This window comes from Poecilia reticulata, chromosome 7 (assembly GCF_904066995.2).
Source record: "Poecilia reticulata chromosome 7, P_reticulata-male-v2, whole genome shotgun sequence".
Classification (NCBI taxonomy): domain Eukaryota; kingdom Metazoa; phylum Chordata; class Actinopteri; order Cyprinodontiformes; family Poeciliidae; genus Poecilia; species Poecilia reticulata.
The window spans coordinates 7997752-8013925 of record NC_088836.1 but is presented as its reverse complement, the minus strand read 5'-3'; the positions used below and the strand labels follow the sequence as shown (position 1 = coordinate 8013925).

Below are 16174 nucleotides of genomic sequence, written 5' to 3'. Positions count from 1 at the left end.
GTTTCAACCATAAAGGAAATCCATTTAAAAGTGCCTTTCCAAGGTACAGTGGCTCTCAAATGTCTTTAAAAGTGAATTTTGTCAGAGCTTCACAGACAGCTCATGTTAAAGCTTCTACCGATCGAGAAAAGGCATCAATTCTTCAGTTAAACTGAAAACAAACACATATACAAGAAGGAAAAATGTAAAAATGACACAAACAAACAAAAAAAGGTGTAATAACCTGATAGTGTGAGAGCATCCTTGATCAAATGTTTTGTTGAATTCAACTTCCCCACACCAAAACAGGACCACAAGTTTGAAACTGGAAAAAAAATGTCTAAAAACTTTGTCTCTAAAAAGTAGTTTCAAACAAATTTTTTCAGTTTCAAATTATTTTTTTTTCAGTTTTGATTTTTCTTTTTTTTTTTTTTTCTTTTGAACAAACTTTACACTAGTGCCAGAGCATCTGCCCCACTTCCTCTGGACAAAAAGTGCCTTTCTGATTTTTTTTTTTCATGTGGGACTTTTTAATTTCAACTTGACCTATTTTTATATTTATATTCAGGCCCTGAAAATATCAGGCCGCACCGTGACATGTTCTCCCAGACGTTACCCTGGACAGGATGTTGGATATGAAATGCTGATCTTCCAACACACAGCTCCGCTCTTTAATTTAAACATGTACTGACTGAATTTTCAGCATTATTTTTAATTACTATTGGAAAAAATGTCTTCATTTTACAATGTCACTATCCAGTTATTCACTGTGTCATAATACTGAGAATTGTTTTATGCTCTTCTGCTGACCAATTCCTTTGTACAATGAGACTTTTTGCAACTTATTTAGTTGTGGATTTAGTGAAGGATGCAAATTTAAATGAAATCTTGTTAGCACAGTAAAACTGTATTTGTGGTTCATCAGGTTCTCTGCAGTTGAACTCAAACAGATTGAATCCTTAAAATGAATCAAGAAAAGGTTTAAAAGTGTGCACACATATAAAACCATATTGTTGCTTTTTAAAAAATATATATTTCACACATTTGTTTTGCTATACAGTATAATTATTGTTTTGGAAAACATTTCAAAATAATTTATTTTCTCCATGGCAAACAGTCATTTTGTTTACTTAATACCCATGGAGCGCATGCACTTCTACCTTTCTACCAGCAGAGGTCAGACAGATCCTGAGCTTGTCCTCTTCTTCTGTCGATAAGAGCTGCTTCAGCATGAATCGCTGAGACAATGAACAGCCATTCAGACTCAAAGATGGGATTTCACTGGAATGTTTCCAAGCCGCTTCAGATTTCCGTCATAACAATTAGGAAGGCTCTTTGATTTCATGCACAAGCAAAGGGCAAAGGGGTGACTCAGCATGTTCTGGAAGATTTTTCCATTAGTCCAGAGAGATTTTTCCAGAATTTCTTGATGGATTTCCTGGGTTAGGACATATTAGGTTGGATTCTCCCTTTTTTTTTTTTTTTTTGTCTTTTCAAAGTTTTTCCCAAAGGAGAACAATGAATTTTCCGAGGGGACCAGCTTTTCTTAGAGGTGCTCTGGTGTTTTGCAAGTGTGTGCCTAGAGGTTTCACAAACACTCCAGGGATCATTGGTAGCCCACTATAAAGCTTTTTATATCTGTTTATTCTTTGTCTTCAAAGAGTCCCAGATGGCGGCACATTTTCTGAGGGACTTCCACAGAGTCCTGATGAGGTCGTGGGGTTCGCTGAGGTTTCCAGGAACCGAAACGGCATCACATCCAAAGCTGTGTTTACTGGTGCAAAGGGGGGGAAGGAGGCTCTTGAAAGACTTGTGATCTCAAGAAAACCAAGAAAACATTTCATCTTCTTACTTTGGTCACAGGAAACTGAGAGCTCAGATTAATCTGCGTAGGTCAACAGAAATATCAAGCATGTTGCCATCAGATAAACTAAATTAACTGTGGAGAGTTTGGGAGTTTATTAATGTTTGCTGTGAGGATGATTTAATCAGATCTAATCTCTGTAATCACGATCAGTTTTTCCGAGGCCTCTTTCATTATTCCCTTCTGTGAGAATTTGCACTGTTCTTCTGATGATTTCTGCTCTGGTCGAGAAAAGGCCTCTGGCCTCGCTCAGACAGGGAAATTACACACATCGCTCATATCTTTTCAGTAAATTCCTTTAAACAAACAGCCTGTCTGAATGTTGACCAACTTCATCAACTCAGACCTAAAGTATCTAATAAAATGTTTTCTTTTTTTCCTTTCCGATTTTCCTGGCCAATTACTTTTGGCACAAGCTGCAGAAGCATGGATGTGGTTGCCACGGCAACAGGATTTTCCTTCACCATGGAGGGAAAGGCGCTGTTTCTCAGTGTGACGTCACCATCAGCTACGACGCCAAGATAGGAACCACCAGAGCTGGGAGAGGAATACAGATTGTGCCACAATGTATTTGGTCCAGATTTAAATCTAAAGTTGTCGGAGATCCACTTCTGTCTTCAACGCTGCTAAAGTGACTATCAGCTTCATCGTGAAGTCATAAGATAACACTTTGAAGCTTCAAGTGAAGATTTGCTGACGTAATAAAGAGGTAAGCAATTTGGCAAGTAGAAGTCCTTGTTGATGAAATAGATGTCAAAATGTCCATTTCTTCAATAGTCCAGTGAAGTTAGGAGCAAAGGCATAAAATGAAACAAAAACCTGATGGAGCAACAGAAAGACCATCAACAACCTGCTGTTGAAAATACAAAACTTTTTTGGATCACGGCTGGACCAAAACAAAGAGCTTAGCTTGGAGGATGACCAATACGGACAAAAGAAAGAAAGATGTCCAAGAAAACAAGCAAAAACTCTGGAGCATTTTTTACTGAGAAGATAAAGAGCAGCACAGGGAAAAGGTGTGCTAATTAGTTGTGTTGGACCAGCTTAACCAGAAAGCAGGAAGCCATTTTTGAGATGAGGAACCTGACTTGGCAAATACTGAAAAGGTCACAGAACGGCATGGAGCGCAACTTTTCAGAACATCAGGTTAGAGGTGAGACACATCAAGAAACATTTATGTAAAAAAAAAAAAAAACTATTTTCCACAGAATCATGCATGGTGGTGGTAGGGTCATGCTGGAGGGGGATTTTCTTTAGCAGCTGATCAGACTTGATGGGTGGGGCTGAATACAGTCGTAGAAAAAACTGTGGGGGACAGAGAGGCTTTTATTTCAAAATACGTAATGCAATTAATCTGGATCGTGTAATTAACACGTTAAACGTTTTAGATAATTTGCATGGACTAACATCCAAACATCCACAGGCCTCGTGAACAAGAAAGAAACAAAGACAAGAAAAAAAAATGTTACTTCAACTTGCATTTTTACTGGTCTCGTTGAAAACAACAACATCAACGAATGAAAGTGAATATAAGACCAAGAACTGGAACCCAAACAAATCTTGAGAGTTACGAGAGTGTAAATAAAAGGCAAACCTAACAAATGTTTTATCGGCTGCTGAGCTTGGCGTCCATCATTCTTCATGCCCTCTGCTCCCAGTGAGGTCGTGATGGATACAGCAGCATGGAGAGGGAGAATACAGTGGGAGGAGAACGGGAGACAGGGGGGGAGGAGATTCACACTCGTCAGCAAACAGGCACTCCCCAATCTCCCCACTTTCCTCCCTCTTTCTCTCTCTCCCTCTCTCTTTCCCCTCCTTCTCTCCCCTCACTCTGTTAGTGTTGCTCTCTCACATCTTTCCTCCCATACAGAGAAGTCAGCCGGTGCATCAGTCTCCAGCTCATCCAGCGTTCGCTCGCCCCTCCTCCCCCCGACTCAGCTGATACTTCTCCTGCCTCCGCTGCATCTTTTCTCTCCTTTTTCTTCTGCTTTTTTCCGCTCTACCTCCTCCTCCTCCTCATCATCCACCATGGTGAACAGATAACCAGTTGGCCGCGCTTGTCAGACCATGGGTGCCTGCCTCTGCAAAGGTCACAAAGGTCAGTGTCAGAGCCCACCTGTTTGTGTGTGAATGTGTGAGGATTTGCAGGACAAGTCGGTGGATTTTAACCATCAGGACTGCAGGTGAAGTTGTACGTTAAGTTTACGAGAGTTTTGCCGACACCCGACCGAGATGGAGAGTGTCAAGTTTGGCACGTCGGAGTTGACTCTATTACAGGAGCGATTGCTTTGAAATCAGAGAAGCCTGCTCTATAACCAGCAATCTGAAAAAGCCATTATGACAGCTTCTCTTTCTCAAAGCAATCTGTGGACTCTGACTGGAGGGCAGCAGGTTGATGACTGAGGGAGAAACAGCGAGAGCCTCATCTGACTGTCATCCCAGATTGGTCAGGACTTGAAGATGTGACTTGAGTTGCAATTTTCTCTTGCAGGAAAAAAACAAAAAACAAGGATTGTTTGACGGATCTCGAACGCTGCTTGACTGTAATGGTTGGAAACGTTTAAGGAGGAAACAGTAGAAATGTAATCGTGTTATTCAGAGAGGATCAAAATTTAAAACTCGTTTTGAGGTTTGAGGTGTTTTTGACCCCTAACATTCAGGATTACAATCCGGCGTGTTTTCCAGGCGGATTTTGTGTTGTTAGGTGGAAAATAAATTAAAAATAAATAAAAAGACTAATGTTATAATTAGAAAGTGGCCCTTTCAAACAAGGTGTAAGGTATTGAGCGCAGATGCACTTTGGAGGCAGGCAGAAAAACAGATAAGAAGAGCACAGCAGGGGAAAGTGTGTATGTGTGTGCGTGCGTGTGTGTGAGTCAGGGTGTGATTTAAATCTACAGAGACAAAGGATTGGTTGGTGTAATCATGAAGGCGACTTCTTGACCTGCAGAATGAGGCTGGAGATCAGAGTGCGTGTTTGTGTGTGTGTGTGTGTGTGTGTGTGTGTGTGTGTGTGCGTGTCTCCATCAGTGTGTGACTGGAAGGGTATCACCTGGCTTTCCGTTGCCACGGCGTTTCCATCGTGACCGCCGATTGTCTCGACGACATCACCGACCACCCCCTCCCCCTCCCCCTCCCCCACCCTCGTGGGAAACCCCAAGCATGCGTTTGTATTACTGAAAGTGTGAAAAGTGTGTGCGCAAATATGTGTGTGTGTGTGTGTCTGCTGACCTTTTTAATGATGTCAATTCTCCACAGCACTGGCCGCCACTTCATTTCCTCTTGTCATTCACATGAGCCTCATCACCATCAATTATAAAGCAAAGAGGCAGAGCGTGAACTGATGCAAAGCTAAATATGCAGAGAGGCCTCGGTTAAATGGCACTAAGGGGATTTAAAGCTCACACACACACGGGCACGCGCACACACACCCACACACACACACACATAGAGCCTCTTCCATTATGTATGAGCCTCACTTGACCCCTGGTCACATATAAGTCTATCTAACACCAGTTATTTATGTGTGATTCCCCACAGAACTCCACCTGCCATCGTCATCGCTGCACCAGACCGAGGAAGGTCAGTCGGCTCCCATCAAGGTACGACTTGATGTCTGTGTCTGCGTAGCTAATATCACGCTTTGTTAGTGTTCACAGATGTACAAGTCTCGCTGTTTATCACAAGTCAGATCTAGAAGAAATTGATTTTATCCTAAGAATGAGTTTGATGTGTTCACTACCCCCTGGAAGAAGATCAGATTTCTATTCTTTCACATGGTTTATTTTTCGTATGTTTTTGCTTATTGCTAGTCCCATTAGCGTCGACAGCCTGCTGCGTCAGCTATTGATCCTGGGATCAGTTTACATTTTTAAAAAAAGACAGATTAAGTTTACAAAAACTCCCATTACAGATGAAGTTTTAAAATAACTCATTCTGTTCTCCATCGCTTTTGAAGGAAGGTACAGTCTTTAGTTTCAGACGGGAAAACAGACTTGCACCACAGTTTAGCTTACAAAGGTTATTTTGCTGGATTTTCTCCTTCCCATCACCTCCTACTGGATACCTCTGAAGGCAGCTCAGGTGCCACAAGGATTAAATAAATAATTAAACAAGGAAGTAAGTAAAATGTAGCCTCAGGCGTCACGTCTTGGTTTTCCAGATCTCATGTAAACGTATGAAGGAAATTCTCTCTCATTGGCCGTTTGTCAGAAAAGAGAGGAGGAGAGACACATTTAAGCTATTGTGAGAGGGAGGCAGTTCCCAGTTACAAAATGAGCATAATTGCCAGCCAATCAGAGAAGGACAAATCCTACTTTTGTCTAAAAGAGAAAAGAAAAAAAAATCAATTTGTAATAAAAACCACTGATTATGCTCTAACATATAAAAAAACAAATCCAGACCTTGCACCTTCTTAAAATCCTTGAAGTCTTAGCAGTCAGCTCGAGAACATTCAATCAGAGTTGATCATTTAGGAAAAGCATCTCCTCTTTTTGTTCTGATTGCACCTACTTGGGTGTCGAGATCGTGCCTTCTGTCGTTAGCACCTGATTCAGGCTGAGTGCGAATGCCGAAGAACTTCTGGCTGTTAACTTCATTAACATTCCTGTTTGCCTGGAAGAAAATAACGCAGCAAATGCGTGGGTTGAATTGTAAAAGGGGGGGAAGATGTGAATGTTCTTGTAGCTCTTGTTTTCATTTACAAAGTTTACTGTTGTTTTGTGCCGAATCCTAATTTATCCATTTACACACAGATTTATACGCCCACACAGTCCCTCGAGTCTCCGTAGAGATGTTGTTGTCTGTGGCTCGAGCTCACAAACGCGGACAAATCAGAGGTGAAGTAGGGTTCAGGATCTTTCCCCAGGACACATCAATATGCTCTGTGAAGAACACATTTCACAGCTGCATTACTTTGTGTCGATAAAAAAAAGTGCAATTGTGAAACAGACGGAAAATAATACATGATTTTCAAAGTTGAGAACCGAGAACTGCTCAGCCGCTTTGCTATGGTACCCCGAAAGAAAATCCAGTGTAGCTATTTTCAATCGAAAGTCTTGAAATTGGCAAATAAAGCCCTGATGTGTAACTTCTTTTTGGAAGAGTGGTGAAAAGGCAAAATTTGCACTCAAAATAAAATGATGGAAAACTATGGCTAACACCTGGTCATGAATGCACCACCACTTTTTGTATTATGGTGTGGGGTTGTTTTTCTGGGATTTTTTTAAGAGATTGGGAAATTAGTCAGAGTTGATGGAAAGATGGAGGAAAAACCTGATTCTTCCATAAACTCCAGACTAGGGCAGAGGTTCATTTTCCAAAAAGCAAAAAAAAGCCCACAAGTATAGAGCTAAAATGGATATAATGGTTATATTAAGAGCTATTTTTGTAAGAATGGTCCACTTACAAAGCTACAAAGTCCAGAGAAATATCCGTTTTGGAACGTATAGTTTAACTTAAAAATGAACGCTTACAGCAATCTGAGTGAAGTTAAGTTATTTAGCAAACATTTGATGTGTGAAGCTGGAGGGAGAAAAGCAATGCTTTGCCACTAACGATGGGCATTTATTGTATCATTTATCACTTATCGTGATACATTTCTTATCATGATAAGAATTTTGATTTATTGCTGTTGTGAAAATCCCAATTCATTTTGTTTAAGAAAAACCCAAAACTGTTCTGGATGGTAATGCTTACTATTTCCTCCAATGTTAGTTCAATGAGACCATTGATCAATACCAATGCATTTGAAAACACTATTAATTGCAGTGATCGTATGTACAGTATCTGTGTTTGTGGGGCTGAGATCACAGTCAATTACTCAAAAAAATAAACAAATAAATTGATATCACAATAAAACTATAAGTCCATATTGCTCACCTTTATTCGCTTTTATAAAGAACTTATTCCAAATTCAGTTTATGGTGAAATTAATCAATTCAGTGTTCAGAGTTAAACTCACAGCTCCAGCTTCAATTGTCTCTTGTTTATCAATTATATCATGTATACATTTAGGTAAAAATGTTACTCAACAATTAGCATGTTGATTAGCATATGAGCATAACGTATCTATTTAATCCTGATTGGGTATTTGTAACCTCTGCTTTGCCAGCATATTTACTCTTCTATCTGTCTCTCTCTTGCCTCATGCGGTGCAGGACGGTCAGAATCCTTCCAACGGCACAGTGGCAGATAAGTCCAGTCGCTATGACATTGCAGAGCTGGCTACATCCTCTCTGATAGGTGAGAAACACAAAGACAAACATGTCTGATTCATGTTGTGCGCTGCCTTGCAAATCAATTCCGGGGAAGTAACCACAAGGGGTTGGAAATGCAAATTTCCTCCTTCCTTAATCTTTTTCTCTTACTCACCCAAACACGCACTAATATCCATCTTCAATTAGATCTTCTGTCTTTGCCTTCGTGTTCTTCCGGATCTCATGTTATTGCTTCCTCCTCTTCCCCTTGTCACCCCCCTCTTCTCCCCCCCATCTATACAGCGTCTCTCACCCTCCAGGAGGCTCATTATTTTTTGTTAATGTGTTGTGCTTTGATGAACTTTTCCAAGTGGAAGCTCCTTTATTAGACTGACAGAGTAATTATCAGCGGCATAAAAACCCCATGAATAGGTTAGACGAGTATATGCAGGCGCACGGCTGAGACGATGGCAGATTGAATGCAGTAAAGTGCGTTTAAAAGGCTTTTTAACATTTACTCAGACATAATCAATCCTCACAACCTGCTGCTGCACTTTCAGCCGAGGTGTGACGACTGCTGTCAAACAACGTAGCTGCTAAAAGCACATCATGGAGCTTTAATGCAAAACGGTGATGTTAGTGTTTTCGTGCGCTTTCCCTTTTATTCTGCTCGCTATGCAAAGTCATTGTCTCATATATGAAGAATTATTTCTACCGCTTCAACTTTTCACATCATAACTGCAAACTTTTGTCTATTTCTTTGGGATTTTATATGAGAGTCCAAAACAAAGTAAAACGTAATTGCGAATTGGAAGGACAGGGACACATCTTTAATTTTATATTATTGGTAAAATCTGAAGAGTGTAAAAGTAAATTTTATACAATGCTTTCTATAAAATAAAAGCCTCCACATGGCATGATCCTGCCACCACCGTGTTTCACAATAGGGATGTTGATATCATGTTTCCCTGATATGTTGTGCCTGTTTGTTGCTTTTCTAAATCTGAATACATGTGAGGGCATTTCTAATTTATTCCCCACATCAAGTTTTGCTATTAACTACATTTTTACCAAAGTTTTTATTTTAAAGGGTTTTTTTGTTGTTGTTGTAATTGTATGGTTATATTATTTGAAATAATCAGTGTGTTACAATTAATATTAAATGTTTACCCATAAGCGTAAATGGGGTGTCGTCTCTGAAAGCCACATTTCAGTGTAAAGCAAAACCTCCCACTGTAAAAGCTTCAAAATCATTCAAGTTTGAGGATCTTGCTGGATTTTTTTTTTTTTACATTTTAGTTTTCCTCATTTACTTAATTTTCTAAACATCAAACAAACATGCCATCACTTTTACCACCTTCGTCTTTTCCCCTTGAATATTTGATTGAAGGCCAAAGTCTTGTTTGTATGTAAACATGTTTCCATATGAGGCAATGTGCCACTAATTTTACAATTGGCCCATCTTGTAACTATTTCAGTTTACTTCATTGAACTTTTAACCTGTATTTACTGCAGTAGCTTTGATAAACGAGTCGGTGAAACATTTCTGTACATTCTGTCAGGGACATTCGTGAACAGCTACTAAACGTAGCTGAACTACGGTAGAATCGGTAATCAAAACCACATTTTTAATTATATCTGTAATATTTAGCCTGTATGGTTGTCATATATTTGTCGCTTGCTTACTTTCAGACAAAACGGGTTCATGCCCCTACCATCACATTTTTAATTGCTGATTTTAAGAGATAAGAAATGTTCTCACATTGCCATTTTCCTTCAGAGTAAATATTACAATATTGTCAGAAATTTCATGTTGTCTTTCTTACAGTTAAATTTTAATTCAGCAGTTTTTTTCCCCCTGATGGTCCTGTACACTAGAACCTAACATAATTAACATCAATAATAACCTATAAATGATAACTGCATGGTGTCTGCAGTAGGATTATTTTTGCTAATGTGGCATTTAATACTGTATAGTGTAACATGCTGAAGCCCAACATCATCAAGTGGCTTAGTGAATGTAATTGTTGCGTTTGGGCAGCTTTACATCTCAGGCTGTGTGTCAGGTGGTGTTTAGGATCCACTTAGTAATAATATTTGCTGAACACGTTGCTCTCATTTCAGATCAAGGCTTATTGAAAACCATGACCTTCACAGCAATCGGCTGGTGGCAGCTAAGCTAAATGAAATCAAATTATCTTTAGACATTCAAAACAGCTTCTGACTGCAATACTGGTGCGGCATTTACAAGCCCACACGCACACACACACACACACACACGCACACACACACACACACACACACACACACGCACGCACACACGCACACACACACACATTATTATTCATAACAATGTTTGAGCTGATATTGGTGATAATAAATTCTCTGCATTTTAGGCAAAGCTTTAAAACCGTCAAGTATTTTTTTCTGGATGTGCAGCACGTTTTGTTTTTGTTTTTTTTCACTTTGCCATTTATTTAACATGGTTTGTGAGCCCTTTGGGCTGCAGAATGCTGATTCAAATACGTAACTTTTAGATATCAAGTTGTCTTTCAATATGTATCAAGGCATAAAAAGATTTATGAAAGTTCAGGTTAGGAAATTTAAAATATACATAGTGTTTACAAAACTTTCTTTTCAACTGTGTATAGTCATGGAGCTCATGAAAGGTGCATCGATTTCAATTCAATGTCAAGGCAGTTGGCAAAAAAAAAGAAATCATGACTTTAGTTTGTAACTAAACCACCAAACATTGGAAATGAATCAGGCTGAGACTGAACTCATAAAGTAAAGATTTACATGCTGATTCATCCAGTTAAAAGGAGGAAATAAGGATAAAGGCCTGAGCAGAGTAACTTGGAGATCCAACAGACGGCTCATGCAAACGGCTCTTCAAATGCAGTTAAAAAGTATCTTCCTGTCAGTATTTAGGAACAGGAACCATGGCACAAATCAAAAACATTTTTAATTAATCATCTGCATCGGCTATTATAGGTTTGCATTTTGATGATGACATATTTGATGCAATTTCTATTAAATACATTTAAATAGATAATTATTTGCTTAATGTGTAATTAATAATTTAACTGTTTGTTTCATGTTGTCCCTCTCGACCCTTCATACACCAGACATAGGTTGTAAAATCTTTAGGGCAAACACATGATATGTCTTCAGCTATGAAGAAAGATTACAAACGTCTTGTGGTTGCAGGCAGCAAACCATGGCAATCAGCTCAACAGGTGTCAAGTCTTGTATAAGTATAGCAGTGTGAATGAACAGGAAAAAAAATATATATATGTAAGAAGCAGCAGCACTAAAGTGTTGGAGCATACGCCACAAACATGGCTGAATAAAACTCAGCCTTACAATTCTCCTCTCCACAGGACTCAGTTTTGTTGAGGGGAGAACTAATTCTGCAGAGTTTCAACATGAGAGATTCATTCATCATAAGCGGGCTCACACCAATCTGTCCTCTTCAGACTGAACTTTGGGGGGAAATGGCTCATCTCTAACAACATAATCCATGTAATAAGATTTTTGTACGGACTTTTCAGCCATATTCTTATGAAAAAGTTAACAAATAAGCTGATTATGCGGTGCTGTTGACGAAATGTTAGATTTTTTAAAATTGCACTCGACACCTGCGAGCTGATTGGCGTCTTTCTTGTTCAGATGTTTGCAGTCATCAGGTGTTTGCAATCATCTCGCATCCATTAAGACGATGAACACGGATGGAGCGCAGTTTGCACCGTTGTGCTTAAGCCTCACTTTGACATGTGAAAATGTTTGTTTTTGCTTCCCTCCGTAGCAGATGGAGAGCATCTTCAAGTCTGTTTTCTGTCTTTGAAACAAAAACAAATTAAAAAACCGAGGAAAACGTGGGGGCCTTTTTCCGGTGCGTTCACGTTGCCTGAACTGATGCAAGCAGATATTTTCCTCAATTTTTTTTCACTCGCCACCCCTAGCAGAGCCATCGCTGTGTGGAAGCGGGGTGAGACAGCTGTGGGTGACACAACACGCAATAAAACGTGCTGTGAAATCTGCAGGTATTGAGCTCAGACGAAAATAAAGTGGCTGTGATGTTTATCTCAGCTTACCGGAACCGAGGCAACCAGCCCCCCTTTTTATTATGTTGTCTATTTCCTGTCATTACACTGCTGACATTTTTCCTCCCGTTTCCCCATTGATTCTTTTTTAACATCATCTGTTCTCTTTATTTGACCTTTTGTCTTTTCAACCTTTGCAATGTTTCCCCTCTGATATGGCTTTAATTTTCTCCTCTGAAATATGAGCGAGGCGTGCTGTCACGTTCACTTGCGCTCTTCATTTCCCCGAGACCTTCCTACCCTTGTCTCCTATGATTACATGAAAGGATGGCTTCTTGTTGTTTTGTCCAGTGATTTCAGCAGGTCATGAATAACACATTAATGTCTGGGCTGCAGGGACACACAGAGACTCACAGCTGGATTGCAAAGCTGAAGCAGATGATTCTTCTAGGATGTTTTATGTTTAATTGAAAAAAAAAGGCAAATGACGACGTTTCTGTTATATTTGTTTGTTAATCTTGTGACGGTGATTCTTCTTGGATATGCAGAGAAAAGATGTGAACGAGTGACAAGGAAATAGTTTGCTAGTAACAATATCTCTCAGCTAGCCTGCGTTTAGCGTATCCATGGTAACTGACTGGTCGTTGGATGGGCGTAGTCTCCACCGTTTTTTTTATTCACTTCACAACACCATGTTGAGGTGGACATTTATTGTATCGTTTACTAAATCTCATTACCAATTTCTTTTCATGATGAGAATTTTGAATTATTGTTGTCGCAATAAATTAGCAACCAGTCAGAGACACTGCGACAGAGTTGGTCAGAAACAAACAACGTCTTCATTCCTGGTGTACAAAAATTATGTGCTTACAGTGATTAATATTTTGTTCTATTAAATAAACCTTAACAGAAATATTCTATTGTGTTTCCATGCAGGCTAGATTTGACCCCAGTTTGCTAAAAAAACATACTGAAATGGTAGCTGTCTAGGCAAACATTTGTATCTATTTTGGTCTAAGACGTTTGTGACCTGTTAGTTTGACACGGATAAAATTAAAATCTGCGAACGAGTTGAGTTTGAACTCCACTAACATGGCATGTCTGCGCACAGTCACACCCACCTATACATCCACAAATGATGGATGAGATCAGACAAAAATTGCATCATGTTGCACAGAGATGAACGTATACATATCCTTTCTGTATCAGGCGACGGTGGGTGTATAGGTAGAGTAGTCGTCTTGCGATCGGAAAGTCGTACGATTCTAGCTTCCTCCTGTCACATGTCGATGTGCCTCTGGGCAAGGCACTTAACCCCAAATTAACTTAACCCCTACCGATCTGCATATCGGTGTGCGAATGGGTGAATGTGACTCCAGTGCAAAGCGCTTTGAGTGGTTAAATTGACTGGAAAAGCGCTATATAAGTTCAGTCCATTCAACAGGAGACTGCTGCAAAATTGGATGATGCTGTTCTGTAAATAATGTTGCAATTCAGGTTTTGTTTTTTTCCACCAGTCTTAAGTTGATATTTATCATGCTATGCCATCATTTTTCCCCTCTAAATTGTCAGTCAGTATAATGGTAAAATAAAAGTGAAATGAACACAGTTGATTTCTATAGTATAGCATAACCCAACTGCAGCAGAAAGTCGTCCCATTCTGCTTTACCTCCCTCATCAAATTATCCACTTTGCTCCTCTTCTCGGCCGGCCTATCCTTTTATCCAATAAATGTTATGAAGACGCATTTCTTCTTCTCTTCCTCTCTTTGTTTAGGCCTGGTGGCCACGATAAAGGAGCACATCACCAAGCCCACAGCGATGGCCCAAGGGCGAGTCGCTCACCTGATCGAGTGGAAAGGTTGGGGTGGATGCGGCGGCGCCGAGGGTGGAGGAAACAGGGCCGGGTGGAGCGGAGGCTGGAGCAAAGGAGGCGGCGGATGGGGGGCCATGGGGACGGAGCTGCAGGAGGATGAACAGTTTTACTCCCAAATGACGGATGAAATCAAGGAGGCCCGATTTGCTGCAGGTGAAGCAAACCGATGGGTTTAATTTAGGTAAAACAAAAGGTGGTCAAGCAGAAAGGTGGTGGCAGGGGGCTGGGGGATCAATAACCCTAAGGACTTCCAAGGACAGTGGCTTAAATCTACTCCTCTTATTGAATTTTCTCTAATTTGTGACGTCTGCTGGACCTTTTGAGAAACGACGAGGGGATTGACTCAGGAGAAAACCGATAGAAAACATGTTTTTGTTTCCCAGGCGTGGCGGAACAGTTCGCCCTGGCCGAGGCGGCGATGAACATGTGGTCCATGAGCGACAACGCGGAGCAGCCGTCCACCAGCTCACAAGGTTGGTGAGTCACAACAGCTTTTAAGCCTTGAGAGTTTTTTTATTTTTTTTCAGGAGACCCTGCAAAGTTCACAGAATACAAATGGAGCAACAGATTAAAAGAACATCGCAGGTCATTTCTTCTCTAATGGCTTTGGCTGATTACAATCACAAGCTCATTATTTGAAGGCTTCCATTTTCTCTAATAGATTTTTGAGTGAAAAGATTTTCAAATGGATCAGAGGGTGAAAGAGTCTTGAAGAGCACAACTGGGTTTGAAGTTTCATGATTATATAAATAACGTTCACAACCACACCAGCTGAAAATGTAACAAAAGTTGCAATTTTGAACCAAAATTGAATCTCCACCGGACTATTCGGTGTGAAATAAACCTTAGAGTCTCGTTCTACTTTTGGTGAATTTTTTGCCAGGCAGGCCGCTCCTGGGAACCTCCGCCACCCTTCCATGTTTTCTCTGCAGTTCACTGAAGACAAAACCTTCTTTTAAAAAATGTATTAATATACTTAAAAACTTAATTTTGTACTTATTCAGGTTATCTTTACCTGGTGTTAAAAGTGTTTGATCTGAAACACTGAAGTGGGGAAAAAAAGAAGAAAAAAAAGCACAATTTTTCAGCGCGTTGTAATGATGACGAATTTCAGCCACTGCCACAAGAAATGTAACTTGTTTGACGGCTGCGCTGAGTTTGTATTTATTCCAAGTGCGTTTGCAGCCACATACTGTGCGCCGCAGCGCTTCTAAGCGGTGCTTCTAATGCAAGCAATTTACTTGCAAATGTAAATCATTTGAGTAACCTGAGAAGCTCCAGCTGTGATTGTTTTCACCACTTATTTCATTTTTCTTTTTTTTCTTTTTTGAGCAACTCGCTGACATTGCCGTCGTTTTTCAGCCGCAGAGGGCCACTTCTTGTCCAAGTATTTGCTCGACGGAGGAAGCGTCGGCGTGCCCCAGCACCTGTACAGCATTCACACCCAGTCTTACGGCGACGCAACCAGCCTGATTCACCCGCCGCTGGCCAACTCGACGCTTCCCCCAGCACTCGGCGCTCAGCGGGACGCTGATCGTCCATTTGAGGACGGCAGCATGGCGACGGCGGAAGCCGCCGTCCGCCACGTCGACAGCAGCTCTCTGTCCGAGGACGACGTTTTTTACAACTAGGCTCGGAAACGAAAGACGCTGGTCACCGCAGTGGAAACGCCCATGAGATTCAGTGAGGACTCGAGCCTCGTCCACCAGCAATGATTGTTCTGAAAGACATTTCTTGAGGCGAAACTCTTCGAAATGCATCAGCCGGAAAGAATTTAAAGGCCTGACTATAAATGCTATTTTTTACATGAGCGAGGGTTAGGCCTATTCTTCATGTGAATGTACAGTTTAAATGTGACATTTTAGTTTTTTATTCTATGTAGAAAACAACTGGAGCTGAGCTGTAAAGAGTCGGTGTAAATATATTTTTATAAAGCGTTGGTTTTAATATATATATGTGACAAATATGGCTGCCCTGGTTTTGTTGGTCATTTTTTCCCCTCCTAAATTCAGTTTAATTCAGTTCATTTATATAGTGCCAATTCACAAATGTCACTACAACTAAATTAAAAAATAATCACTTTAATCACACACAGGTTCCAATCCTAGTTATCAAAAATTACAGTATCTAAGAAAATCCAACGAATTGCATCGAGTCATTGACTTCACAGCAATCCCTCACACTGAGCAACAATGGAGAGGAAAATTCCCCTC

The 16174-nt window shown here is 40.4% G+C and overlaps 1 protein-coding gene across 2 annotated transcripts; it reads left to right on the top strand.

Moving 5' to 3' along the window:
- Window positions 1-1508: 1508 nt before the first annotated feature.
- Window positions 1509-15929, top strand: fam131c (family with sequence similarity 131 member C). Of its 2 annotated transcripts, none has more exons than XM_081608778.1 (6): window positions 1509-3941; window positions 5384-5445; window positions 8002-8086; window positions 13863-14114; window positions 14345-14438; window positions 15324-15929. In XM_081608778.1, exons 1-6 carry the CDS (start codon window positions 3911-3913, stop codon window positions 15493-15495), a joined length of 696 nt encoding a protein of 231 aa, XP_081464904.1. In that variant the 5' UTR covers window positions 1509-3910; the 3' UTR covers window positions 15496-15929. The 2 variants fall into 2 exon arrangements, with proteins under 2 accessions (XP_081464904.1, XP_081464903.1); XM_081608777.1 differs by having other exon boundaries at window positions 1512-3941; window positions 14345-14434.
- Window positions 15930-16174: the final 245 nt, after the last annotated feature.

Bases quoted from the DNA above. Each gene is read 5' to 3' on its own strand.
- fam131c (XM_081608777.1), top strand. From the start codon at position 3,911: ATGGGTGCCTGCCTCTGCAAAGGTCACAAAG. The intron at 8,087-13,862 runs GTGAGAAACACA...CTCTTTGTTTAG, and splicing joins GGCTACATCCTCTCTGATAG to GCCTGGTGGCCACGATAAAG. The intron at 14,115-14,344 runs GTGAAGCAAACC...TTTGTTTCCCAG, and splicing joins GGAGGCCCGATTTGCTGCAG to GCGTGGCGGAACAGTTCGCC.